Source organism: Lytechinus pictus, chromosome 1 (assembly GCF_037042905.1).
Source record: "Lytechinus pictus isolate F3 Inbred chromosome 1, Lp3.0, whole genome shotgun sequence".
Classification (NCBI taxonomy): domain Eukaryota; kingdom Metazoa; phylum Echinodermata; class Echinoidea; order Temnopleuroida; family Toxopneustidae; genus Lytechinus; species Lytechinus pictus.
Window position 1 is genome coordinate 43,661,460 of NC_087245.1, and position 27,196 is coordinate 43,688,655.

The window sequence follows — 27,196 nt, forward strand, 5'->3', positions numbered from 1 at the left end:
TTAGGTAGGCTGATGATGTCACATTCGTACTTTCTTTTTGCTTATGTTATTACATGAAATCATAATTGTTTCATTTTTCATAAATGTGTCTCCATTTTGATGTTACAGCAAGAAATTGCTGCAATTGCAGCAAGAAATTATTATTATTTATCCGAAGTTGCAGCAAGAAATAACTAATGCACTTAATCAGTTGTCAATTCAATTGTTTTAGTTCTTGGTAGAAATTCTTTTAATAAACCTAATTTCATATAATAAAATACAAAAGCACAAGTGTGGATATGACATCATCAGCACACCTAATGAATATTCCTAAAGACATGCCAAGAACTGTTTCACAGGAATAATGCAAATCTTAAACTTTGTTATCTACGGGGGCTTTAAAGTGCCATCGACTTGACGACTTGGCGAGATACTTTATCTTGCCATGTCGACATAATAACCTTATTATTCTTGGGTTCGAAGCCTTTGGCTTCTTGGCTACCGCCTTCTTGGTCGCCTTCTTGGGTGTCGATTTCTTGGCAGGGACTTTCTTCTTTGGTGTCTTTTTCTTCTCTTTTTTCTCAGTAGTCTTCTTTACTGGCTTTATTATGTCGATATGGTGAGATACGTTATCTCGCCAAGTCGACTTATAAAAAGTTATATGTCGACATGGCGAGATACGTTATCTCGCCAATTCGACTTATAAAAAGTTATATGTCAACATGGCGAGATACGGTATCTTGCCAAGTTGACTTATAAAACGTTATATGTCAACATGGCGAGATATTTTATCTTGCCAAGTCGACTTATAAAACATTATATGTCGACATGGCAAGATATAAAGTGTCCAAGGCCCGGAGAGATTCCAAATATCTCGCCAAGTTGACATATAACTTTTTATAAGTCGACTTGGCAAGATAAAATATCTCGCCAAGTTGACATATAACTTTTTACAAGTCGACTTGACAAGATAAAATATCTCGCCAAGTTGACATATAACCTTTTATAAATCGACTTGGCGAGATAACGTATCTCGCCATATCGACATAATAACCTTATTATGTCGACATGACGAGATAAAGTATCTCGCCAAGTCGTCAAGTCGATGGCACTTTAAAGGCTCCGTAAAATACTGTAATTATGTTAAGTATTATTTTCTTTGTTATTATATTGTAATTCACAAATTTGTAAATTGACCCCTTCAGACTGTGGTGCTTGCCAATATTTGTACGTGAAATTATATACCAATAAAAGCTACTAGTGCACGACATACATTCAAAGCTTGATGATAATAGTGGGCGGTGATGATGTAAGCCTGTTGTGATTTAGCATTTGGTTTAAAGGGACGCTTCGGGCTGAATATATTTATATCTCAATGAATAAAGTAAAATTCAAGGAGCAAAATGCTGAAATTTGATCAAAATCGGATAACTACGGAGCCATCGACTTGACGACTTGGCGAGATACGTTATCTCGAAAGTCGACTTATAAAAAGTTATATGTCGACATGGCGAGATACGTTATCTCGCCAACTCGACTTGTAAAAAGTTATATGTCGACATGGCGAGATATGTTATCTTCCCATTTGATTTATAAAAAGTTATATGTCAACTTGGTGAGATATTTGGACTTTCGCCGGGCCTTGGACACTTTATACCTCGCCATGTCGACATATAATGTTTTAAATACTTGTCAAGATGAAATATCTCGCCATGTTGACACATAACGTTTTAAAAGTCAACTTGGCAAGATAACGTATCTCGCCATGTCAACATAAATTTCTATAAGTTGACTTGGCGAGATAATGTATCTCGCCATGTCGACATAATAAGGCTATTATATCGACATGGCAAGATAAATTATCTCGCCAAGTCGTCAAGTCGATGGAATTTTAAAGGCTCCGTAGTTAGCCTATTACTTTAACACTTTATATACAGTTTCATTATCAAACTAGAAAAGTTCGACTGCGCGCAGTCGATGGGTATGCCTCCGCCCACTATGTATTTAAACCAAAAGATAAGACGGTGAAATGGTCCAAATAGAAGACAGACCATTTTACCATAGTATGGCAATAGGGTTCATGTTCTATCTAGAAAATATACAATTTTACCATCTTATGATGTGTAGTATGAGTGTATACATGTGCGGTGGTTAAACAGTCTACAATCTACACAAAAATCTCATTTATTTCATAGTTAAAACCCCCAATAAGCAAATAATTCTTCAGTTATTAGTGTTTATTATGCTTCTTCTTGTCCCATTGCTAAAACTGCATTATACCCGTCTCATAAAAAAGTTCAAACCTCTAAACTTTAAAGTCATTTTTCTCAGAACAGCGATTTTCGAGATTTTTTTTACCATCAGACGGCCGAACACAAGATGTTGGTACTTTTTTCATACATTTCTCCTATGTGACACACCTACAAGAATTCCAGGGGGTGCTGCCTATGGAAAATAATACACGGAGCACCCCTTGGAAAAATCTTGGAGGTGCTTCAGCACCCCTGGCACCCCCGCTTCCCATGTCCATGAACCAATCAGAATTGTCTTTTCAAATAAGCGATTAATCGCTAACCGTAGTGTTACGGGGCCAAGGGGCCCGTTGCAGAAAACGTAACAATCTTAAAGTCAAACGAAAATTGATTGTTAACCAACCAAACGCGCGCATTCGGGACTTGCTCTTGACGAGCGTTCAAGTTCAAACGCAACTCTTTCTGCAACAGGCCCGAGTTCTGACAAACTTTCTTGATCTTGATTGGCTGAGGACAGTTCCTAAAGTAATAACTGTCTATCTGATAAAACATACTTTGTCGGATAAAACAACCGACGAGTCTTTTCCTGAAACTGCTCACCCGATCGTCAACGAGGTCTATTAGTCCCAAGACCACAGAGGTTGCCACTTAAACAGTTGCGCCACGCCTCAAGAGACAATTTCCTCGCTTCTGAATTCGTCACCAGGTAAATGATGGGCTGTACCCAAGTGGTGCTTAGAGACATCTTGTCCAGAACAACTAAGGCGGACGGATGCATAGGTATCATGAACATCATAACGTAAGGTACCCATACTGCGCAAAAGGAGCCTGTAAGAAGGACTATCGTGAGCAAACCCTTGAAACGACTCTTATGATTTTGAGAAAGATTCTGATCTCGTAAGACACCACTCACACTAGTGTCAAAATCTGACGTCGGCTGATTATCAGCGTGCGCACCAAGAGTACGTCGATCTCTTTCAACAGTCGTGTTCGCTGGAAATGGTGCAGTAACTCTCATGCGTCTTGCAATGATGAGCAATTTCATATACATAATCGTCGTAAAAATTGCCGTCACAAATAGGGGCAAGATCGTGAATATCGTATGCGCTATGGAGGCCCACTGATCCTGTACACTGAGGTTGGTGGCCAAGCATCGGTTTACCAAGACTTGGATGATTGGTGACGCTGGGATCGGTAGATACGGTGCGCACAGTATCATAACCAAGAGGTAAATGACACCAAGAGTGGTATAGAAACGTGTTCGGGTTACTATGGTGTAATATCGAAGAGGCCTGGTGACAAGAAGATAAAGATTGAGACTGATTCCACAAAGACAACACATGACGGACATGAAGGAGACATAAAATGCATAAGCAAAAACCAGGCTTATGGTAGTACATGACTCTTTATGCACGAACCAAAAGATAATCCACATGCTCCAATCGCAGCCCAGAACCATGTTAGATACTGCTAAAATCTGATGAAAAAGACGCATGTATTCTTGTAAATTTCGTTGCTGTCTGATGACAATCAAAACAGTTAAATTCAAGATGACACAGAGAGAAAGCAGACTGATGTACAACACAATAACCGGTTCATTAAGTTCCATATTCCATGTTGCTTCTTGGTTTGTATCATTACCGTCGCTAAAAGCTACGGTGGTCGACATTGTGCTTTTTATCATTTTTGTACATGCACAAGTATTTATTTACGAAACAATGATTATCTTTTGTTTATGCTTGAGAATATAAACATGGCATTGGATGGTCAAGACTGCCAACCACTTCTAAAGAAGAGGTCTAGCTTAGATATCCAGCTATGTACAAGTGTACCTGCCGATAAGAAATGTTGCCGAGATCTCATAAACGGCGACATACCACCTTTATTTCCTTAATTTTTCACTAAGAGCTGTCATAAAAAATCAAGTACTCACTCTCCTCAATGGAGCTTGCTCTTGTCAGCTAAATAGGCCCACCCAAGTCAGTGATCGTCGGCAATCACATATAGGACAATGTCAAGAGATACAATTACTTAGTCTATGTCAAAGCTTGCAACAATCTCCCTCGCAGGAAATAAAATCGATATGCATTTAAGGAAGTTACAGCGTAAATTAGCTATACAAGGATCACCATAGATACTAATGGATGGTTTCACCAAAAAACATGACTTCAGTGACTTGCACATTTGGGAGACTAATGGTCGGCGATGAAAAAGAAGGCAAACAATAAGAAAGTGAAGGGGAAGTGAAGACAGTGATGTTGGAAAAGGATGGAGAAGTTAAGTTGGGAAGAAATACATCTGGCAGAAAAGAAATTATGTTATGTTATGGTAAAGAAACGGCGGTGGTAGGGGAGAGGATAAGAAAATAAAGTGAGGAAAAGGAATGGGGGAGAATGAGGAAAAAAGGACATAAACGCGGATGGAAACTTAAACGTGAGCGGATTGGCAACAAACATAAGCTTGGGCAGACACCTAAAGATCGTGTGTTAAACATCAAAGTGGGCTAATGGGCTTTTGAGTATAGAAACCCTTTAAGCTTCCATTTAAATCGGCCAAACAAAATTACCTTGGTTGTCTATCAATGCCATGTACACGAGTATAATAACTAGATTCACATGGAGCTCAATACAGTCTTTCCAAGGAGAAAGTGTTTTCATTTTTTTTTATTGACAATTGACAAGAACGCGGCTTTTTATTATTTACATAACTTTAAAATGGCCTTGAATTGATATGAATTGAATGAATTAGGTGAAAACAAGTGGAACGCCTCTGGCATTCTCGCCTGCATTACGCGATTCAATAGCATAATTATTCACAATAAAAACAACATTCACATGATCATTGACTCTGATCATGTGACCTAAGACCTTGTGCAAGAGGATCCTTGATTACCACTACATGTATGTCCACATTTCATGAACTATTAGTTTTGGCAATTCAACAAATATCCCCAATATGGCCAACGGTCATTGACCTTTGACCTTGGTCATGTGACCTGAAAATCATGCAGGATATTCACTGATACTTAATGATTACTCTTATGTCCAAGTTTCATGCACTACATAGTGAGTCAGAAAAAATGTCCCACTTTTGTAAAGTTGAATTGTTTAAAATATGAATATTTAATCATTAGTTTCATGATATGTCTTGATAGAGGTATCCTCCAAGTACATTCAGGTACCTTTTTCATTTGATCCCCTGCACGCATGACTGAACATCGGACAATCTTTAGAAGACTGTCAGATCTCACTTGCGCCAAGTTACTGGGTGATGAATAAAACAGTGCTTTAGACAAAGACAGTCAGACAGACAGACTGGCATGCTCTCACACACACACACACACACACACACAAACACACACACATGCACACGCACTGGCAGACCCACTCAAACATGCACACACAAGCACACACACACAGACACACAATTACTGCAAACGTCGGTGAATAAAAACACAAACAATTAAAAGGGAATTTTTGTATTTGTTGAGGTAGTTTATTGTGGTTCAACAATGAATCTGTTTCCCCCAAAGTTCTCCATGGTCTCCATCCTCCGTACTCAACATTCCGGAGAACAGTCTTTCTGCTGGGACACCGAACATCTGGGTAACGGCGGCGAAACCCTTGCAAAACAACTGCTACACTCTGAGTCCTTGCATACTCTGTGACCATAAATGACCTATGTTGTGGTGTGAATTGAGGACGAACCATGATTCGTGTACTTTTGCTACTGTAAAAAGAGGCTCAAGTGACTGCTGCCAAATCAGGCAAGCCCTTTTATAGGCAAGTGCAACAAAAGCACAGACATCCATTGAAAATTTTCATTGTTAACCAACAAAAGACATAACCAGCATATTGGATTTATGTGCACTTGATGATGATGATGAAGATGAAGATCAAGATCAAGATGATGACAATGAGGATGATGATGATGATATGATGGTGGTAGTGAATGTGTTTTAAGGGGAAAGATTGTCGGGAATTGCCACTTAAACATTCAGCGATCTTGCTAAAAATCAATGCTTAATCAGAAAAGAGAAAATTATGAACCAGTTATTACCATATGTTGTGTGTGTTTGTGTGTGTGTGTGTGTTTGTGCGTGTGTGTTTCAGTCTGTCGGACTGTCTTTGTTCAAAAGAGTATTTTATTCCCCACCCTGTAACTTGGCGCTAGTGAGATCTGACAGTCTTCTAAAGATTGTCCGCTGTTCAGTCATGCGTGCAGGGGATCAAATGAAAAAGGTACCTGAATGTACTGGGAGGATACCTCTATCAAGACATATCATGAAACTAATGATTAAATATTCATATTTTAAACAATTCAACTTTACAAAAGTGGGACATTTTTTCTGACTCACTCTGTAGATCCATATACTTTCAAACTTTTAACATTTCAAAAAGTTTAATCTTGGTTAAGATTTCGTTTTGATTCCAGCATCATAATCTAAGTTCATTGACTCTAAATGAACTTTCACCTTGGTCATGTGACCTGAAACTCATACGGGATGTTCAGTGATACTCGATTACTCTTTTCCAAGTTTCATGACTAGATCCATAGACTATCAAAGTTATGATGGCAATTCAACAAATATCCCCATCATGGCCAAAGTTCATTGACCCTAAATGACCTTTAAACTTGGTCATGATTACCCTATGTCTAAGTTTCATAAACTCGATCCATACACTTTCTGAGTTATGACATTCCAAAAACTTAAACTGACGTTAAGATTTCATGTTGACGCCGCCGCCGTCTACAGACAATAACTGAAACAGGTATAACACACACACACAAATCCTAAATTTCGGATGGCAAATAATTAAGTTGTGGCATTCCCCATTGGCATTTTTCTTTTAATTTTGAAATGAATGAACGCTCGCATTTTCACCACCATTCTTATTTTATCATGAAAAATATCAAAAATTAAATTTGTTACGGAAAAATATCTACGTTTAAAACAAGAATGATGATCATCCGAAAGATCAACTCTCACGAAATAGGCCGGACATTTCTGGTAGGTTATACGGCCGGTGGAGTGCATCCCCCCCTCCCTCCACACTTCAACAGATCTCGGTCGTCATCCACACAATCGTGTTTAAATTCATTCGGCAGGATAGCAATAATGTATGCCCCTTGGTAATGAAATGTGCATCTGGCTGTTCGTTGATGGTGGATGTGGCCAAGAGGGCCATGAAAAGGACCCCCCCCCCAAAAAAAAAGGCTAGTCTAGCTGAAAAGGAAACTTCAAGTTATCTGTGGGATATTGTCTTGCTTAGCTTCAGGGTCATTGAAAAAAAGGATCCTAGACATTTTTTTTTTTAGGGGTTGCACCAAATGGGTGGTGGTTGGGAGTAGGTGTGGCTGAGGGGAAAGGGCGGGGGAGGAAGAACACATGGGGGAAGGTATATCTAAGCTTGGGGAAGGGGGTCCTTAAACATGACAAAAGGAACCAAAAAAAAAAAAAAACTGAAAGATCGTCACCATTAGGAAATTAAAAATGCAAAGCTCCAAGTGTGGTTCTAGAATTTTTTATTTTTTTTGGTGGGTGGGAGCTTTTTCTTCTTTCTACGTTGGTATTTCAATTTCAATGGAAATGGCTTATATCGTAGGCAGCATGGGGGTACTGTAATATGTAATATCATCCTATCTCCCCTGCCCCCTCCCCAAAAAACCTATTTGTCTCAATATTATGCACGTGATTGCAGTGACCAAAAAAAAAACGTATGCAAACTGCTTGAGAATGTTTTTCAGAATCACTTCATCTCCATTTAAACACCGATCAGGGCATGTGATTTCACTTCTAATCACGATATTGGGGACGAGAGTGGTTGTAATTGTGAAGAGGGCCCGTGTGACGTAAAATCACAGTTTGAGCCACTTTGTGACGACCTCAACAATCGATTACGAAAAGGTTACGATATACAAATCAATTCATATGTACTTGTTTTATCAGTTTCATATGTATTTCCATGCTTTTCCAACCTTTTGTTTTTAATATATTTTTTTTCAATGAAATTTCATGGCTTTATTTTAACAATCGCAAACACCATATTCAATTGCTGTCGAGTATTTTGGCAAAAGAAGTACCAAGTCTAAAACACAGTTTGTATTGAAATAACACACAAAATTACATCTTTTGAGTCATTCTTTGGTCAAACGTGTTGATGAAACATGAAAAAGTGGGTCTCAAAAATTGTGTGAAACTCCGAAAAAGAATGTGGTAAAATCTTGTGTCATTTGGATTATTTCAAGAATCATTGGAGGGGGATACTTGGGGATGGGAGGCCCACTCCCGAGTTTGAGTATAATGAGCAAATAATCCCTTTTGTATGATTGGAGAAAATGAATACTCCTAAATTTATATGATAAACTACAAAAGAAAAGGTGCGGAGATAACATCACTATCAGTAATGTTAACTCATTGCATACCCCAAAACTCCTGTCAGATACTAAGACCTCGAATGCTGCAGATCTTTTCATTTGTGCTTGCACATTTTCTGGGTGAAAGTTTGAGCTATGGCCTGATCAGGGCTTAAAGTACTATCAATTAATCAAAATACAAATTTATGAAATTTCAACATTGAAGGCTGAATATCAATACCTAGTAAAAGATATCAAAATGCAAATTTCAACACATTGCATTTTTAATTCAATCATAACAGGCAATATATTGGATATATGGAAACAAGTAAGCCAAATAATCATTAGCTTTATACTGCTATGTTTAATAATTAAATATATACTTTCTTCTAACATTCAGGGCATTCCAACACAAGTTGTATATCACGTAACCTGAAAATTTCAAAACCTTTGAGGGTGCGCTTGAATTTATACTACAAGAAACTCAGAAAAGGCAAATGAAATTCTGATGAATAGCTCTTTATTTGATTAAGATCCCAAACTGGGATACATTTGTAATGATATCATCATCATTTTAAGTCATTATCATTCAAATACATGTATTTGCAAAAAGGCAACTCTTTGAATTATTGTATAATGCACAAACAACCTCATGTAACATTAAGAAGTGGAAGAAGGTTTCATTATTTCCTCAAAAAGTAACAAAAATCTTGTTGATTACATCATTGCTATCTTATCATATGACCTCTGTTAAACAACATATGAAAGAAGTGAGAGAGAATGAAAGAAGTGAGAGAGAATGAAAGAAGTGAGAGATAAAGAAAGAGAATGTATTTTTCAACATACAATACAATTTGAGAATATTTTATTTGAAATTAAAATTGTCAAATACAGTGTGTACTATTAAAGAAGATTATAAATATTAACGATGTGCATTGATACACAGTAACTACAGACCAATGGATTTCTTCATTATTCTACTTCAAAATGTGATGTTCTGTTATCACATGATTTATGAGGAATCAGAAAATTTGACCATTAATGTGGGTGTCTCGTGTGATATTGGGGTAAATAAAATTGCTAACAAATTCACTTAACTTGAAAAAGAAAGGTAAGTTTACTGCATGTAGAACGAGAAAATGTGACTACACAAAGTAAACTGGGGAGAAATTGCTCAGCCGAAATATTTCAGATATTTTTTAGGGGGTCACGTTGCCAGGGTGTGGGCATACATAAAACATTCCTTTATGGTGGATATTTTTTCTCTACAACCCTCTCCATAGACGACAAAAGAAAGTGAAAGTAAACAAATCTATTTCCCACCTCAAACTGAATTGTCCTTAATCCGTTTTTTAAATATTTTTTTTATGTGTGTGGAGGAAGGGGGAGTTTTTAAGACTTCCTCCCACAAGGAACATGGCCATTATCATAATGATCATATCCAAATTGGCATTTTGTGCAACTTTTTAATATGTTGTTAATATGTACATGATCAAATGGTTGATTTTTATAAAATCATTTTGTTCTATAAATGCTAATTCATACATAAATCCAGTATACTTTTTAATGATGTAAATATTATTTGAACCTGTACTTGTTTGCACTTGTTTCTGGGCATCGTGGTCTAGTGGTTAAGACTCTCATCTTTCAATCATGGGGGACGTGGGGTCAAATCCCAGCCATGGCATGTTTTCCTTCAGCAAGAAATTTACCCACATTGTGCTGCACTCAACCCAGGTGAATGGGTACCCAGCAGGATTAATTTCTTGAATGCATGATCACTGGAAGGCAGTAGAATTAATAGAGTATTTCTAGATAGATGGCGCTATATAAATGCGTATTATTATTATCATTAAGTATACAAGTACACTAAAGGGAAATTAATCTTTAAAAAAAAATCAAAAGGGAAATCAATATCAAACCTTTAATCCAATGAAAACTTGAACTCATATTCACCACAGTACTCTTTTCATTATTTTTCTTCTGACCAAACCATGTAATTAAGTCAAGTACTTGCATTACACTCAGAAAGATTTTGATACATGCACTATTACTTACTTTAGTAAACATTTTCCAAATGTAGTGCCTTATTAAAGTCATATACTCTTTGAACACACACAAAGAAAATAAAAACTCAAACTTGACAATTTGTTGAAAATGAATAGGAAAACAACAGAATAATCAGCATCTTTTGCTGAACTAGAAATGCTGCAATATCAATTGCAATAATCAAATAACCCCGAAACCTCCAAGGTGTTTACTCGTTTTAATCAACTTTACAACATTGATAGGCGTCAGACTTACTAATTGTTCACTCTTCCATTACGAATCACTATTGACACCAGACTTCGAATCACACACTATAAAATTTTAAATAACTTAATACCTACAAATGAATGGCTCACAAAAATAGGAAAGAAAACCAACGCATTATGCTCTTTTTGCAATGCGACACCCGAGACATTGGATCATTTGTTTTTTGCATGCCCTAAAATGGCATCCTTTTGGAATGTGTTGCGTATGCGAGTGACTGATTTTAATCCTAATTATTTCAATTCATGTGAAACTATTTTATTTGGATTATTAGAGCCATTTAGTCAATCCACCTTAGCATTTAATTTTCTAATTTTACTTGGTAAACAATTCATTTTGCGATGTAAATACCAAGAGGCTCTCCCTAGTTTGAAACAATTGAACTATTATCTTTTATCTCATAAAGTTACTGACGAAATTATTGCAAAAAAGAAAAACCTTTCATTTCTTTCATTATGATAGGCAGATTTCAAAGCAAGATATTACATAAGTAAGTGCATAGACCAGGTGACAATAGCACACAATGAACATGCTATGAATGCATTAGCATGGTGTTAGATCAATGTACTTGGTCAACTATGAAATACCAGTCGCTAATGGACGTATTGCTTTTTTGTGGATCTAATGAAAAACCCAATTCAAATGAATATATGAATAATCAAGACATCAACATTAGATGTTAAACGACCATGTCACTTTAGTACAAATGACCTTCTTCAGATCATGCGCACGATATACATGTACTGGTATTTTTAATTCAATGCAATTAACATATCTAATTTCATGATTACTCAGTTATACCTTAGACTTGCTTGTCATCACATCTTTCAAAGGGTAATTGGTATTTGACAACAGGCCAAATGTAAACCAATCGCCAGTTGATTTGTATCTGATGTTATAGCGCCATCTAAGCTAGTTATGTGAGAATACGGTTGTCCGACACTTGACTTGGTTACAGTAATAAATGTATTGATCTCCACTACAAAGTTGCATTCAAGTCTTAATTATTTGTCAAATGAAGTAATGCGTTCAAAGCAAACTGATCAATATTAGAACAGCAATAGCATCGAAAGGCACCTTCTCATATATCAAGGGCAAATTTTTTGGCAGTCCTAATAATTCTGTCACTTGAAAAATTCAAATGACGATGTTAGTACCTTTTAGCGATAAAAAGCATACAATCTTTTGATCCTGAATGGTCGTTGTCATTTTGTGATTGATTGAAAGCCTTTGATTTGTCCCAATACCTTATCCCCTCTCTCCGATCAAGATCGCAAAGAAATACTTGGTAGACCAGTACCACTAACCATATAATATATCCCTTATGACTTTTTAGTCAAAAAGTAAACTACAATAATAGGGTACAACCTAAACATAAAGGGCAACAAATCTTTACAGTGTTAGAAACTACATGTTGAACTTTGCAAGAAGTATGATCTACACTGGGAAAAAGAAACAGAAGGTCAAAAAGAAAATGAACAAATCCAGTAATTCCACTCCAGGGGCATATTACATTTTGTCTTATATCTGATAGGCTTTCTTGAGCTTCTTGAGGTCATCTTCCTTGCATATCTCTGGCTTTGATGATATCATGTTGATGCATCTCTGCATATCTGGAGTGATTCAAGAATTTTAAAAAAGAAACAAAAAAAAGAGAAGATTTAGCGGGTGAACCTGGTAAGTCTCCAGTGCTGGTAACTTGGCAATTTTATAAAATTATCAACTTTTTGTTCCCTCCAGCCCAGGAATGTAAGTAAATTGCAACATTTTTATTAACTAGAATACAGAGAGCTCTCTGTTGAAAAGTAAACCATTAGGGCATGGAAATATCTGGATGTGAAAATATTTCCTTTTACAAGAGCTCAACTGCACATTTTACAGGAATAAATGTGCTGTTGAGCTTTCAAATTTGAACAGCAACATGCATCATGATTGAAAACCCAATTACACAAAATTGATATATTGAAAAACAAAGGGTGTGATCACTGTCCCCCTTTTCCAATCGTAAACATTTTTCAGATCGCGATTCGGTGAAATATCTAAACACTGAAAAAGTTGCGTTTGGAAATGCTTTCAGATTTTACAACCTTTAACATTGCGCATGCAAGTACATGTATGAAACGTCTTTAAATTTTCTCTCACAGTGAAAGCCTACACAAACACGTACCAGAATTGATTTTTTTTTTTGTGGGAAGGGTCAACTACAAGAGCAGGAAATTTAAAGACAATTGACGTATAATCAGCTTTATATTTTTTTACCTTGAACGGTGCATCCCTTATCGTTTTTGTGTTCTGTAATTGCGTTTTTAATTATTCATGTTGCTATTTAAATTTGAACATCAATATTGAACACACCCTTATTTAAAACATCCCTGTATAGATGCATCTTTCATTTGCACGAGAAAATCATTGCATTATCATCTGATTCCCTGAAGGCCAAGCCTTCAGGGAATCAGATGATAATTAACAAGCTCAAAAAACAGATGTGAAAGCTTGATAGAAACATTACATAAAATATATACATAATGGCATAGTTAAATAAATGATGAAAAACAAACAATTCCTTTGGTATTTTACTATATGAAATATTCACAATCTCAACTTTTGCTCTAATAATAGAAATCACATTGTTCTACAACATAAAACATTTCCTCATGGAACATTGTAAATAGAAAATGTTGTTCTTGTCAATTATTGTTATCAAATTAAGAGGGATTTATCATCAAAATGAAAAAAATTATCAATAATCCATCCATGATGAAAATTTGCAATTTTCAAGCGATGAACTTGTTATATATAAGAAATTTTGTACGAGCAATGACATTCATTTATTTAGTTATTTCCTCTTTAAGGATATTCATAGCATATAATGATTAAGAATATTCCATGCTATGTTGTTTACATTGTTAATTACACTGAGGCCATTCAAGAGCCTTCTAGAATTGAACTGCTCTAGAAATTGGGAGAATGTGCTGTTCAAAGACAATACTAGAAGCTTTCATAATAGTGGAAATTTATCTATATATAAGCTGGCAGTTTCTTCATCACATCAGATCAGAACTGAAAATTTCACACCAGACTTTATGTCAGAGCATAGTTTATTTCCAACTGGAATACAACTATCAATCTTCAATGAACTGTTTGCAGTTACTATGAGAGAGGAATTCTCAGTTCTCGAGATCATCAACCTGTTATAATGAACGCTTTTCAACCCATGGATTGCTAAAATTGACTGTAGTGTTAATCATCATCAACATCGTCTTCACGGACATTTCAATTCATTACAGTGACTCTTGTTATTCATCGTGATTCAACATCAATTTCATCATCGCCATCATTGTGAACTTTAATTTTAAGGAATCTTCCCCAACCAACTTTGATTTGATCTGGATTTAATACAGGACTATCATAACTTTGGATTGCACATCTAACTCTTCAAGAGATGTAAGATCATTATTGTTTGTTTTGTTTTAGTGTATGATTGATCTATTTCCTGTAATAAAAAAAGGAAATCAAATTTAAAACTAAATTTACATTGTTAATTGTTGCAGTAACATAACAAACTGTATAGTGACTGAGTGAAAAAGAGAGAGAGAGAGATAGAGATAGAGAGATAGGGTATGTGTCTTACTGTCTTTGTCCATTTTGGTCAGGAACATGGCGATGGTCTTGAAGCGATCTACGCATCGTAGCTTGTTGAGAAGTTGGTAGGTGAAGGCAGGATCTTCTTCAACTAGGTGATTGGCCGATGCACTTAAGATCTTAGCCAACATGTCCCCATCAAGTTTGTTGCTCATAACTAAAATACATAGAAAGGGAAGCACAGTGTTATTGGAGAATGGTCTTTAAAAATCAGATATGTAAATTACTGGACAATTACTCATTTGCTACAAAAGTCTTTGAGCACAGAAATTAATGTCGTACATACAATACACTTACGCATATTTGGGTGGCCATTTTGTAGGATTCGGGTTAAACTCAGTTTAAGATCGTTACCACAGCTGAAATTGATGAACCTATGATTAACTGAAATCACAACATCTACTGATATTAAGCCAGGGTGGTGTTCCAAGAAGCTGTTCTTAAAGTTACAAGTGACTTTTACAACTAGTGACCCTTTCATAGGCTCTAAATTAACAACAACAAAACTTTGGTGTACATCATTTCTAAGAAGAAGGGATCACCAGTCGTTCTCAAATTTGCTCAGAACTTTCGAACAGCTGTATGTAACACCCGCTTGTGCTTCAAAAGTTTGTGAACCCCACCAGAAATTGAACATATCTAAAGTGTTAAAGTTCTGCCATGTTTTAGATATTTAATTGTGAAGTCAGGTGATAAAATACTATATTCAATATAGTTTGTTTCTCTGGGGTTGCTGAACATGGTAGTGTTGTTGTCTACATTCAAGACTCATCATGAAGGAGTTCATTTGGTGGTGGGTTTCACTCACTTTTGAGCACAACTGTATCATCAAGCACAAGAAAGGGTCACCTGATGGGTGTTTCATAAAGCTGTTCGTAAAGTTACGCAAGATTTCATGCATGACTGGTGACCTTTCTTGTGCCATACTATCCCTTTGTAGCTCACTTAGCACCTAAGATCATGCTCCAGTCGTGCGTAATTTTATGAACAGCTTCATGAAACACCCACCAGTTGTGCGTAACTTATGAACAGATTCATGAAACAGCCCCCCCCCCCCATCATATTTGGGTTTCTACAAGGGATTCCTGAGCTAAGCGTGGAATGATTGATAGGAACATGTGGTCCTTTTTTCTTTGTTTCTGATAACGTCCAAACAGACCGTAACATATTGCCAGCTTACGATACTTGAATATGGTGATAGATATCAAGAAATTGATCATATCCAAGGTTCAAAACTGCTTTCAGCGTCTGTCAATATCTAGATACATCAATTTAAAAAATAGCTCTGAAGCTGAAAGTTAAAATAAAGGAACACACTCATTTTCAAGCAGTATCAATTGACAGCATTTATGTGACAAGGCCTCAAAGATGAAAGATAGTTGCATCTTTTTTTCTTATTCATTTCCTACCTTTTGGAATATCATTGGGCTGCACCTGTTTCAAGAGCTTAGCATGTGCCTCAACATTCTTTCTCCTCTTCAATGATGTCCACTCTTGCATGAACTCATAGGCAGTCATCTGCAAGAAATAAGGAGGATTTTACATTTGTACAGGATATTATAGAAAAGTATGTGACAATCAAAAGTTCATAGGTCAATTATACTTATTTTGGTGACACTTGCTCCTGTGACTATTGCTCCAGGCTTAATTTGGTGACACTTGCTCCTGTGACTATTGCTCCAGGCTTAATTTGGTCTCAAATAAAGTTGCAATAGGGTTTTATGTTAGGTTTAGGATAGGGTATAATGTCAAGTCCAGGGCTGAAATTGGGCATTCCATTAGTGTGTGGAATTTACAGCAGAGCAATTGTCACCAGAGCAAGTGTCATGGAACCTATTTAGGACCTAAAACTGCATTTAGCTTCTTGATTTACCTTTTTTTGAGCTGGTAAGCCATTTGCAACATTTGAAGACTTTGTTCCACTACTTTCTGTGGCAGCAGCCGACAAATTCTTCCTTTTTTCCTTTTTCCCTGTATCTATACCTCCCTTCTCAGCTGCTGGCAAAGAGGTTGCTTTTGGTGAAGAGGGTATATTACTTTTCCTAGAAACTGGATCCTGTGAAGATAATGGATTGATTGTTATTTTCTTAACACAAATGTCTCACTTGTTCTAAAAGAATTTACACTATAGATTAAAAATTTCCTCTAATTTATCATGATATTGTTAACAAATATATTCAATGAATTTAAATGACAGTAATTTGATTTTAACTCCTTCATCAGGATAAGTCCCTACTCTTATGAAAGGTGAAGCAGTTTAACATTGGGTCAGATGCATAAAAAGTAGCAATTGCTTTTGCTAGGCTTTTGCTAGATATGTACATGTATGCACAACAAGTGGAGCGCCTCTGGTAGTCTCACCTGCACTACGCGATTCAATACAGCAGCAGTGCTAACTTTGAAAACTACTATAAAGGAATTATTCCTAAAACCACCATTCATGTAAGGATACAATACCTTCATTGACCCTAAATATTTGACCTTGATCATGTGACCCAAGTCTTGTCAGTGATTCTTGATTACCCCCCTATGTCCACATTTAATAAACTATATCCATAAACTTTGAAAGTTATGACAGCAATTTAATATGTACCTCCAACATGGCCAAAGTTCATTGACCTTAAATGACCTTTTACTTTGGTCATGTGACCTGAAACATACACGAGATGTTCAGTGATACTTGATTACTCTTATGTCCAAGTTTTATGAACTAGGTCCATACACTTTCAGAATTATGATGGTAATTCAACAAATACCCCCAACATGGTCAAAGTTCATTGACCTTTAACGACCTTTGACCTTGGTCTTGTGAACTGAAACTCACACAGGATGTTCAGTGATACTTGATTACTCTTACGTTCGAGTTTTGTGAATCAGATCCATAAATTTTGAAGTTATGATGGTAATTCATCAAATACCCCCAACTTGGCGAAAGTGCAATTGACCTTAAATGACCTTTGACCTTGCTCATATGACCTGAAACTCGCACAGGATGTTCAGTAATACTTGATTACTCTTATGTCCAAGTTATATGAATCAGATCAATAAACTTTAAAAGTTATGATGGTAATTCAACATTTATCCCCAACTTGGTCAAAGTTCATTGACCCTAAATGACCTTTGACCTTGGTCATGTGACTTGAAACTCAGGCAGGATGTTTAGTAATACCTGATTACCCTTATTACCAAGTTTCATGAACAAGGTCCATATACTTTTGAAGTTATGACGAAATTTCAAAAACTTAACCTAAGATTAAGATTTTGATGTTGATTCCCCCAACATTGTCTAAGTTCATTGACCCTAAATGACCTTTGACATTGGTCATGTGACCTGAAACACAGGCAGGATGTTCAGTAATACTTGATTAATCTTATGTCCAAGTTTCATGAACTAGGTCTTCCTACTTTCAAGTTATGCTGTCATTTTAGAAACTTAACCTTTGGTTAAGATTTTATGTTGACGCCGCCGCCGTTGGAAAAGCGGCGCCTTTTAGTCTCACACTTCTTTGCAGGTGAGACAAATATGAGCGAGCACATGCTTTTGCTAGTAAGTTCAAGCAATTGCTAACTTATGCTTTGCTAGTAAGTTCAAGCAATTGCTAACTGACTGCTAGTATTTCCCTGACAATTAAGCTATTGCTAAAAAAGCGTTTGCATAAAGCGATCATTTCATTTGTGCATTTAAGCACTTGCTTGGGTTTTTTCACGCTCTGTCAGAGCAGCTTGAGCGTTTGCTAGATCAGGGCGTTCTCGTATTTTAATCATGTTCATGCACCTGAGAGAGAACCCCAAGGTGTACCATAGCCTACATGTACATGTTTTCAAATTTATCAACAAGAAACAAGACCTTTGACCTTACCATGTGACCTGCAACTGCAGCATGACATCTCGTAACTACATCGACAATCAAAGTTTGGGTGAAAAGTGACTTGCGGTTGTGGAGTTATGAGTCATGAAAGAGTCTTGCATGTAAACTTTAACGTTGGCCTGAAAATGACCTTTGACCTTACCATGTGACCTCCGACTGCATCCTAACATGCAGGTCCCCCAAGTACATCTACCATCCAAGTTTTGTTGAAAAGTGACTTACGGTTGCGGAGTTAGGTGGCATACGAGTCTTGCATGTAAACTTTAACGTTGACCTGAGAATGACCTTTGACCTTACCATGTGACCTCCGACTGCAGAATAACATGCAGGTCCCCCAAGTCCATCTACCACCCAAGTTTTGTTGAAAAGTGACTCACGGTTGCGGAGCTATGTGTCATTAGATTTGTGACGGACAGACGACATTTGGATCCCTTAGTCTCGCCTTCACCTCTGGTGGGCGAGACAATAAAGCAATTGCTGAAGCATGCTCCATTGCTTGGCTAGCTACATGTATTGCTTGTGCTTGAAGCAATTGCATCTGGCCCATTTACAATGTGGGAGGAAAGATATGAAATAGCTGAGAGAATACAATCCTGGTGGTTTCTTCACAGTTAATAAATTCTGATACCAGCTAGGGTTTATCATACCTACAAATTTGAGTTTCTAATCATGACATTTAAAATGCAATGTGTTGTTGTACATGTACATGTACAGTAGATATATGCTGTCATCAACTAGCCATGCTGAATGAGTATTAAACAAACAAAAAATAATAAACCTTGCAGTTAAATATCAAGACAGCGTTTGTCATCCTACTTGACTGTTGAATATTTAGTTCATACTTTACAACTATATGAAATAGTTCACAACTATATGAAATGTCTATCCCCACCCCCTCTATTTGAAGGAAAAAAAGAAGCAATATAACCTATTGAAAGAAAAGGGGATGGAAAATGTGTATTTTTTGGTGTAAAAGGATTATTTTCAACTTTCTCCAATAGACACAACTTCGAGGGGGAAAAAGTATTTTCATAAAACCTGCAGTATTTTTATTAAAAATGGATAAAATACTGCAGAAAATGAACAGTTAGCATCTCTGAAAAGCCCCCACCCCCTAAAATGGAATCTAATAAAACCATGGTTAAAAATTATAATTGCTACAAAGTTGATGGAAAGAAAGGACAGAGCATTTGATGCAAATGTTGGGTTTGGAAGAGACAGTGGATCAGATGGTAAAGGCGAACAGAGTACGTTGGTATGGGCATATGTTGAGGAGGGATAATGATCTTGTTTTGAGAAGGGCACTTGAGTTTTGAGGTGGCTGGTCAGGGGGGGGGAAGAAAGGAAACCGAAAAGACGAGGAAGAAACAAGCGGTAGGAGGGTTGGATTGAGGGAGGAGGGAGTGCTGAGTGAGTCCTGCCACCCCCATAGTTGGGGACATAAGTCTGCGATTTAACCCTATCTAGGTCGGGGTATTTTGGGATATCATTGAAATTGCTATTACTTGATTATGCTAATTTATGTGTAATTAGTATGCAAAATCTTACTTTTTCCTCTAACTCCCTAAAGAAAGCTCCAAATGTTCTAATTTTTGTCTAGTCTTTGTGGTATTCTTAACAAATGTAAAAGAAAGAAAATTGCGATATCAGATCAATTTCGTATGTTTTATATTGTTTTTGCAATTTCTTATGTATTTCTTTTTTGTTTACCTTTTGTTTTTCATTGTTTTTTCTATTAACTTTGTCAGGGACTCCTTAATAATAATAATAATAATAATCCGTTTTTTATATAGCGCTTAATACATCGGAACGACGTGTCTAAGCGCTTTACATATATATTATTACCCCGGTCATCGGATTCAATCAGTCATTCCCGCACACAATGTGTGCACATCCTCCACTCACTGGGGAGTATCCTTAGAGATCATAAACAGCATAAAATAAATCCATTTAGACCAGCAAAACTAAAAATAATCATACATTTATGATTTTTGGTTGAAAACACAATTTCCATTGACTTTGTACACAAAATCACATTTTTGGGCAATTTTTGGTTGTTGCGTAATTTCAGAACCGCGTACCCGGGTGTCACAAATTTGGTCTCAAAAGATGCGCAAGACTTGAAAGTAAAAAGTCAGTGAGTGGAGCGGTAAAAAAAAATTTACATGGCAAAAATATTGACTGACTTACCTGCTCTTCATCGCTACTCTCGGTCACTTCCTCAATCTGCATCCTTTTGCCAGATTTCTTTTTCATATGAACTCCATTTTCTACACCATTCTCTTTACTCTCCTGAGCAGCCTTGCTCTGTTTATCTCTCAAATCCTATGGGAATTCAAGGTAAACAGAAGAAAATATGCAATATTATACTTTTCTGAGGAATCAAGGAGATTAGAGAACAAACAGTTCTGTTTCTTTCCTTTTCATGTAGTTTTGTTTGTTTTCGACTGATACTCCAATGCAATATTGCTGCGGGTAACTACATATAAGTTGAACAAGTGGCTATGCCACAGGGATTATCACATTACAGGCTAATAAATTCAAGCAAGAAAATTGAGACAATCTGCTCGGTAGTATTATTTCCACAGCTTTACTTTGTCGCCCTACTCTAGAAGGTCCCTTGGGTAGCCTTAATAGATAGGTTTGACTTTGAATCCAATATCCCTCACTCACCTTCCTCCAGGCATCTTTCACCAACTCCAGTTCCTTCTTGGCAGACGGATTAGCGGGTTCTATTTTCAGCAAGTCCATCAAGTCTTTCACACTCTCCTGGAAACTACCCAACGTCTACAATAAACATGTAACAAAAGTAGACCTGCATTCTGAACTTATATAGAGTTTAATTTAAACTCTTGATCTAAACATGTGGGTTAAGTATGGATAACCAATTGTGACACAAATGTTTAATAGCACAGGTTTGATTTTATCAGCTTGTCTATTAGTCAGGTAATTCATAACTGTATTGGAATGATAACATTTTGCCACTGTAGCATCATGAAATAGCACAGTGAGCATAAGAAACATAACCATGTTTTTTTTTTTTACATTTTTGATATCCCATAGTATTAGACCATGGTCGAAGTTAAAGAGGCCTTAAGAATATAGCTTTTGTGGACAAACTCAGACTTTACTTTATACTTTTTATAAATAAGAGAAGGGCAATTCCATGAAAAGTAACCCCATTAAAGGACAAGTCCACTCCAACAAAAAAAATTATTTAAATATAAAGAGAAAAATCCAACGAGCATAACACCGAAAATTTCATCAAAATTGGATGTAAAATAAGAAAGTTATGACATTTTAAAGTTTCGCTTAATTTCACAATACAGTTATATGCACATCCTGGTCGATATGCAAATGATGAAAGTGATGACGTCATCCACTCACTATTTTTTTTGTATTTTATTATATGAAATATTCTAAGTTTTTCCTCATTGTCAAGTGAAACAGTGATTAATTCCTCCCTATACATGTGAAATTAGCATTGTTCAATACTGTATGGTTCAGTCAAGTCGGTCTCTATGGTCAAATCTGTAAAAAATTAAATTGTATATTTCAAACAATAAAAAACAAAAGAAATAGTGAGTGATGGACATCATCGACTGACTCACTTGCATGTCACTGAGTTGTGCATATCACTGTTTTGTGAAAAATAAGTGAAAATTTAAAATGCTATAACTTTCTTATTTTACATCCGATTTTGATGAAATTTTCAGTGTTATGGTCGTTTGATTTTGCTCTATTTATTCAAATCAACATTTTGCTGGGGTGGACTTGACCTTTACCAAATCAAATAATTCATGTCTTGAGTAGTTTAGGAAGTGCAGTTAAAATGAGAATAAGGGGTTCAGACTTATGAATAAGGTATAGTTATTTTAAGTGATTGTCTAGAATGTCCAGAATAATTATGTTGAGTCTCAAATGTTACATCAAGATTTTGGTAAGTGTAAGGATAACCTGGTGGCAATTGTTGTAAATCTTGTGCAGGATTACCAGTATAGAACACACAACAATGCACTCACGGTTTCTATTCATACTTGGAAACCACTGCACCAACTTGATCTTACCTTCCTAGCCAGTGCTCTACGATAGAGAGCTTTGACTCCTTTAGGATCTCTCTTCAAGGCTTCATTACAATCCTCGATTGCATCTTCCGGCTGAGTGGAAGGAAAATACACAGATAACAGGATATCTTCATTAACACAATAAGAATTTATCAATCGTTCCCCCAATATCAACAAAAAAAGATGTTTGGCATTCTCTTGCTCATGCTGCTCCGGTTTAGTAAAATCAACCTTCCAAATTTGCTGATAGCATTTGATATAGTTACAGTTGACAATTTAGAACAGCTCTTACTAATTCAAAATGTACTCAACATTTCAACAAAGTGAACTCAATAACAAATATTTTCCTTTCCTTTATTTTATTAAATGCAAAGAAACTGACTATAATTATTATTATTAATGGCAATTCTACATATTCAAGGAAGAAAATTTATTATATTCATATTTCATTTATAATAAGATACAAAGTAAATTTTAAGTGATGTCATCATTTCCCGTATTTGCGAAAATTTTTCACCTTATTTTACATCTAATTATGATGAAATTCTCCAAGTCACAAATGTTTGAGTGCTGTCTTCATATTCACACCAACTTTTTTCCCCTAATTTTCTTCTCTAATAGCACATTCTAATAGTTGATTGTTTCCTTACCAGGTTCAGTTTGAGATAGCAGAGTGCTCTGTTGGAATAGCTGACAGATTGGCTTGAGTCTACTTCAATACTTCGGGTATAGCAGCCGATAGCTTGACTGTATGCACCCTGTGAATACATTAAAAAAAGATACTATAACATACATGTACATGTAAGAGATGGTATGTTTCTGATATAGTGACAAGGTGAGTGGAAGAAGGACTGTAGTTGGATCTTTACATTGCTATTATCATATTGCATTTAACAAAACAGATGGATAACAAGAGGCTGAATTTTGTTAGAACTTGATCTCTGTATAATGTAGTATTTGGATTTTTCAGTGAACAATGCTATTCTCATTTTGTTGTTTTCTTTCCAGTAAAAAAAAAAATTGCCATTCAACCATTTCCAATCTGAGTCATGTCGAAAAAGGGAAAATGCCCTCATCCAGACATGTGTGCATGAACTTATCTAAAAACCATTTATATGAAAAAGTTAAATTAATCTTTAAGTATATGACGGAGGAAAAAAAACACATGAAGATACCTTCTTTACAAGGTCATTGCCCTGAGCCTTGAATTCCTGGAACCTTTCCTCTTTGGTTTTCGGTTTATCCTTAGTGGTCTTCTTCTTCCCTGCTTCTCTCAGTGGAGGTTGCGACGGGGACGTCTTGGGTTTATGAGCAGTCTTCGTAGAAGACGGCATGGCTCCTTCGGGTGGTGCAGCACCCCCTGTTGAAGCACTCGATGGCGCCTTTGCAGCAGGAGGAGTGGTAGATGAGGACGGCAATGATGAAGCAACTTCTGCCGCAGGTGATATTGTCTGTGCAGCATTTGTTTTAGCAGCTAAATTTTGGATTCAAATCATTTAAATTAGAGCATTACGATTGCTAGTTGCTTGCTCACAATCATTCATGTGTTCTTAGCATTTGGTTAAAACAACCACCACCATGATCACCCTATTAATTCATTATAGGTACATGTGGTCAATTCCAGCGTAACGGACATGACAGTCAGACAAATTTGTGTAATTTTAAGTTTCATACAGTAGAATTGACAGTCTTTGAATAATTGTTAGTGAACTTATCAAACACATTTAAGTATCAGTTACATACACATGAAATTTCAAATCGTTTCGTTGAACAGGTGCAGAGAAACTGCACTCTTTGTGAGCGTAATGGACATGAACACGGAATTGACAAAGCATTTTAACCTCCTATTGCTTATCAAATTCCTGTGAATTCTTAGACTGCATGAATCTGATGTTGGTATTGATTACACCTTAAAGGAGAATGAAACCCTTGAAACCAGCTGAATCCATATCAAAGAGAAAAATCAAAGAAACATATTGTTGAAAGTTTGAGGAAGATTGAATGAATAATAAGAAAGTTATGAGCATTTGAATATTGAGATCACTAATGCCATGTAGATCCTCCCATTGGCAATGCGACCAAGATCTGTGATGTCACACACGTACAACTCCCTCATTGCTTTAGTACTTATTTCACTTATATTCTCACTTTTATAGAATCTATCACAAGGTGAGGTCAGTAGCGTACCGTGACTCGGAGGAGACAAAGCATTGGGGGGGGCAAAGCATTGTTCACAGACAATGCACTGCCCCCCCAATGCTTTGTCTCCTGCGGTTCACGGTACGCTACTGGGTGAGGTGTTCTCTTTATGAGAGGACAAGTACAGAGGTTTCACAACATTATATCATTGATGAATCGTTTGTCATATGATTAGAAAGAGCAAAAAGAGATGTTTTGGGGTATATTTTCAGTGTCCAAAAGGGGAGAGTTGTTCATCTGTGATATCATGGATCTTGGTTGCGTTGCCAATGGGAGGATCTCCATAGCATTAGTGATCTCGACATTCAAATGCTCGTAACTCTTCTATTGCTAGTCCTATTTTACTCAAACTTTTGTTGATCTTATTCTTTGATTTTTCTGCTTTCACAAAAGCTAACTTGCTCAAAGAGTTTCATTCTCCTTTAAGATCATGCTCCATTCACAAAATGATGTTCAACAACAGTTGTTCAGTATATTATGTATTCATAGCTCAAAATGTATCGTAACAGACATGACACACCTATATGAAGCATAACGGACATGACAGTTACATCCACTTTGTGTAAGTTAATATAATCATTTCATTACAAGATATGGTAGAAGTCTAATTGTTTACATATTAAGGGTACAAGTTAGAGACACACATCAGAAAAGCATTCTGTAATATCTCATAATATTGTAATTTTAGAGGGAGACTTTTCTTACAATATTTATAAAATGAAAAAAGAATACTAAGAAAAATTATTCTGTACCAGAAAGTAACAATTAATGAATATTTTCCAGTTACTAGTACTACCATCCACCACATCTACATGTAATTAAACAAAAATAAGTTGATAGTAAAGGTTCTTTTTTTATTCATAGCTTAGTATTTGACAATACACAAGCATAACGAACATGACACCCTTATGAAGTGAACGACATCGGCACTTCTTAGTTTCAAAATGAAAGAAATATGATTGATGAATATAACAGCAAAATACTAAGAAAAACATGTAAATCTTATAAGCAGGTTTTATTAATGTATAAATATTCATGATAATTTTATATACAATACAATGCTTATAGTATACCACTACGACCGAATCTAATTTTTGGGTGAAGAAATCAAAAAGTACAAGACCTGTGCATGTATATAAATCCAAGCTTAACACGCAATTAAACAGCCGCGTGCATGTCATGTCGAGCGCGAGCAGAATTGCTTGATCATCACTCCGTCCAGAGGCAGAGTATTGCAGGACATATGTCGTAGTTTCAAAGCAAAGCAGAGCATTTTAATAGTCTATATGTTGAGATACAACATATCCCCGCAGATATGATATCTTCCACAGATAATTTCCACAGTGGAGATCCTCTTGAAGACATGAACTAGACAAAGATCCCAACAAAGAACAGAGTAGTGAGAATGAATCTGAGGAATGGAGCACTTCTCGGAAGAGATGATACTGTGCCAGGCGACAGCACATGCAAGGAAGGTGACAACACAGGCAAGGAAGGCGACAGCACAGGCAAGGAAGCTACCAAGGACGTTGACAAACAAGATAGGCTTTTATGCAGCAAGGACTGGAACAACCTCCAACAGCATCCAGCCCATTATTCCTCAAGAACCTGCAAGGACTGGAACAACCTCCAACAGCATCCAGCCCATTACCCCTCAAGAACCTACAAGGACTGGAAAACCTCCAACAGCATCCAGCCCATTATTCCTCAAGAACCTACAAGCACTGGAAAACCTCCAACAACATCCAGCCCATTACCCCTCAAGAACCTACAAGGACTGGAACAACCTCCAACAGCATCCAGCCCATTACCCCTCAAGAACCTACAAGGACTGGAACAACCTCCAACAGCATCCAGCCCATTACCCCTCAAGAACCTGCAAAGACTGGAACAACCTCCAACAGCATCCAGCCCATTACCCCATCTGTTGATGCCTTCAAGGCCTTCTTGAGTTGGGATGCAGAACCACAAACAAGAATGTTTTTACTTACATATGTATATTTGCACCTGCACTACAAGAACATGAGCTTTTATTATGAAATAACAGTATGTGAAAAGTTCCACACATACACACACAACCAGTGCGTCTATCTTCATCATCTTGAAGCAGCACTTAGTCTCTCTCGAAGAAGAAAATGTATTTCATGATAAAGAATATACTAGTAATGTCAGTTGTTGTTTTTTTATCAAATAATAATAATAAAATGCACTTTAAAGGTTAAAAGCAGTTCCTGGAAGCAGTCTTTCATTACCGATATGAAATATGTATGAGTTGAAAGGAAATTGGAATATTTGTATATCACTACTGAGAATTTCTTTCATTCAGAACTGATATCATCCTGAGTATAATCATCCTCTCATCAAATCTTGCATGTTTATATTTAAAACATCCACTTCTTGATTATTTTAATAAAATGTTTCCTTTTCATGACAGTAAGAGAATGAGTTCACGGTTTCCCTGAAAAATTTCACACTATGTCCATCGTCTTCTTGTTATGTGGTCGCATGGGCAACAAAGTATA

At 36.5% G+C, this 27,196-nt stretch overlaps 1 protein-coding gene across 2 annotated transcripts in view; it reads right to left on the reverse strand.

Annotated features, from left to right (window-relative positions):
- Positions 1–9,091: 9,091 nt before the first annotated feature.
- The window catches only part of LOC129267811 (sperm-associated antigen 1-like), a 38,701-nt gene continuing 20,596 nt past the window's right edge, over positions 9,092–27,196 (reverse strand). For both annotated transcript variants that reach the window (XM_064103774.1, XM_064103780.1), the window contains 9 exons: positions 23,651–23,949; positions 23,126–23,233; positions 22,479–22,568; positions 21,085–21,198; positions 20,602–20,736; positions 16,417–16,599; positions 15,953–16,061; positions 14,533–14,700; positions 9,092–12,514 (listed from right to left, as the gene is read on the reverse strand). In XM_064103774.1, the coding sequence (XP_063959844.1) occupies positions 12,423–12,514; positions 14,533–14,700; positions 15,953–16,061; positions 16,417–16,599; positions 20,602–20,736; positions 21,085–21,198; positions 22,479–22,568; positions 23,126–23,233; positions 23,651–23,949 (1,298 nt within the window). In that variant the 3' untranslated portion in view covers positions 9,092–12,422. The remainder of the gene's footprint in view (positions 12,515–14,532; positions 14,701–15,952; positions 16,062–16,416; positions 16,600–20,601; positions 20,737–21,084; positions 21,199–22,478; positions 22,569–23,125; positions 23,234–23,650; positions 23,950–27,196) is intronic.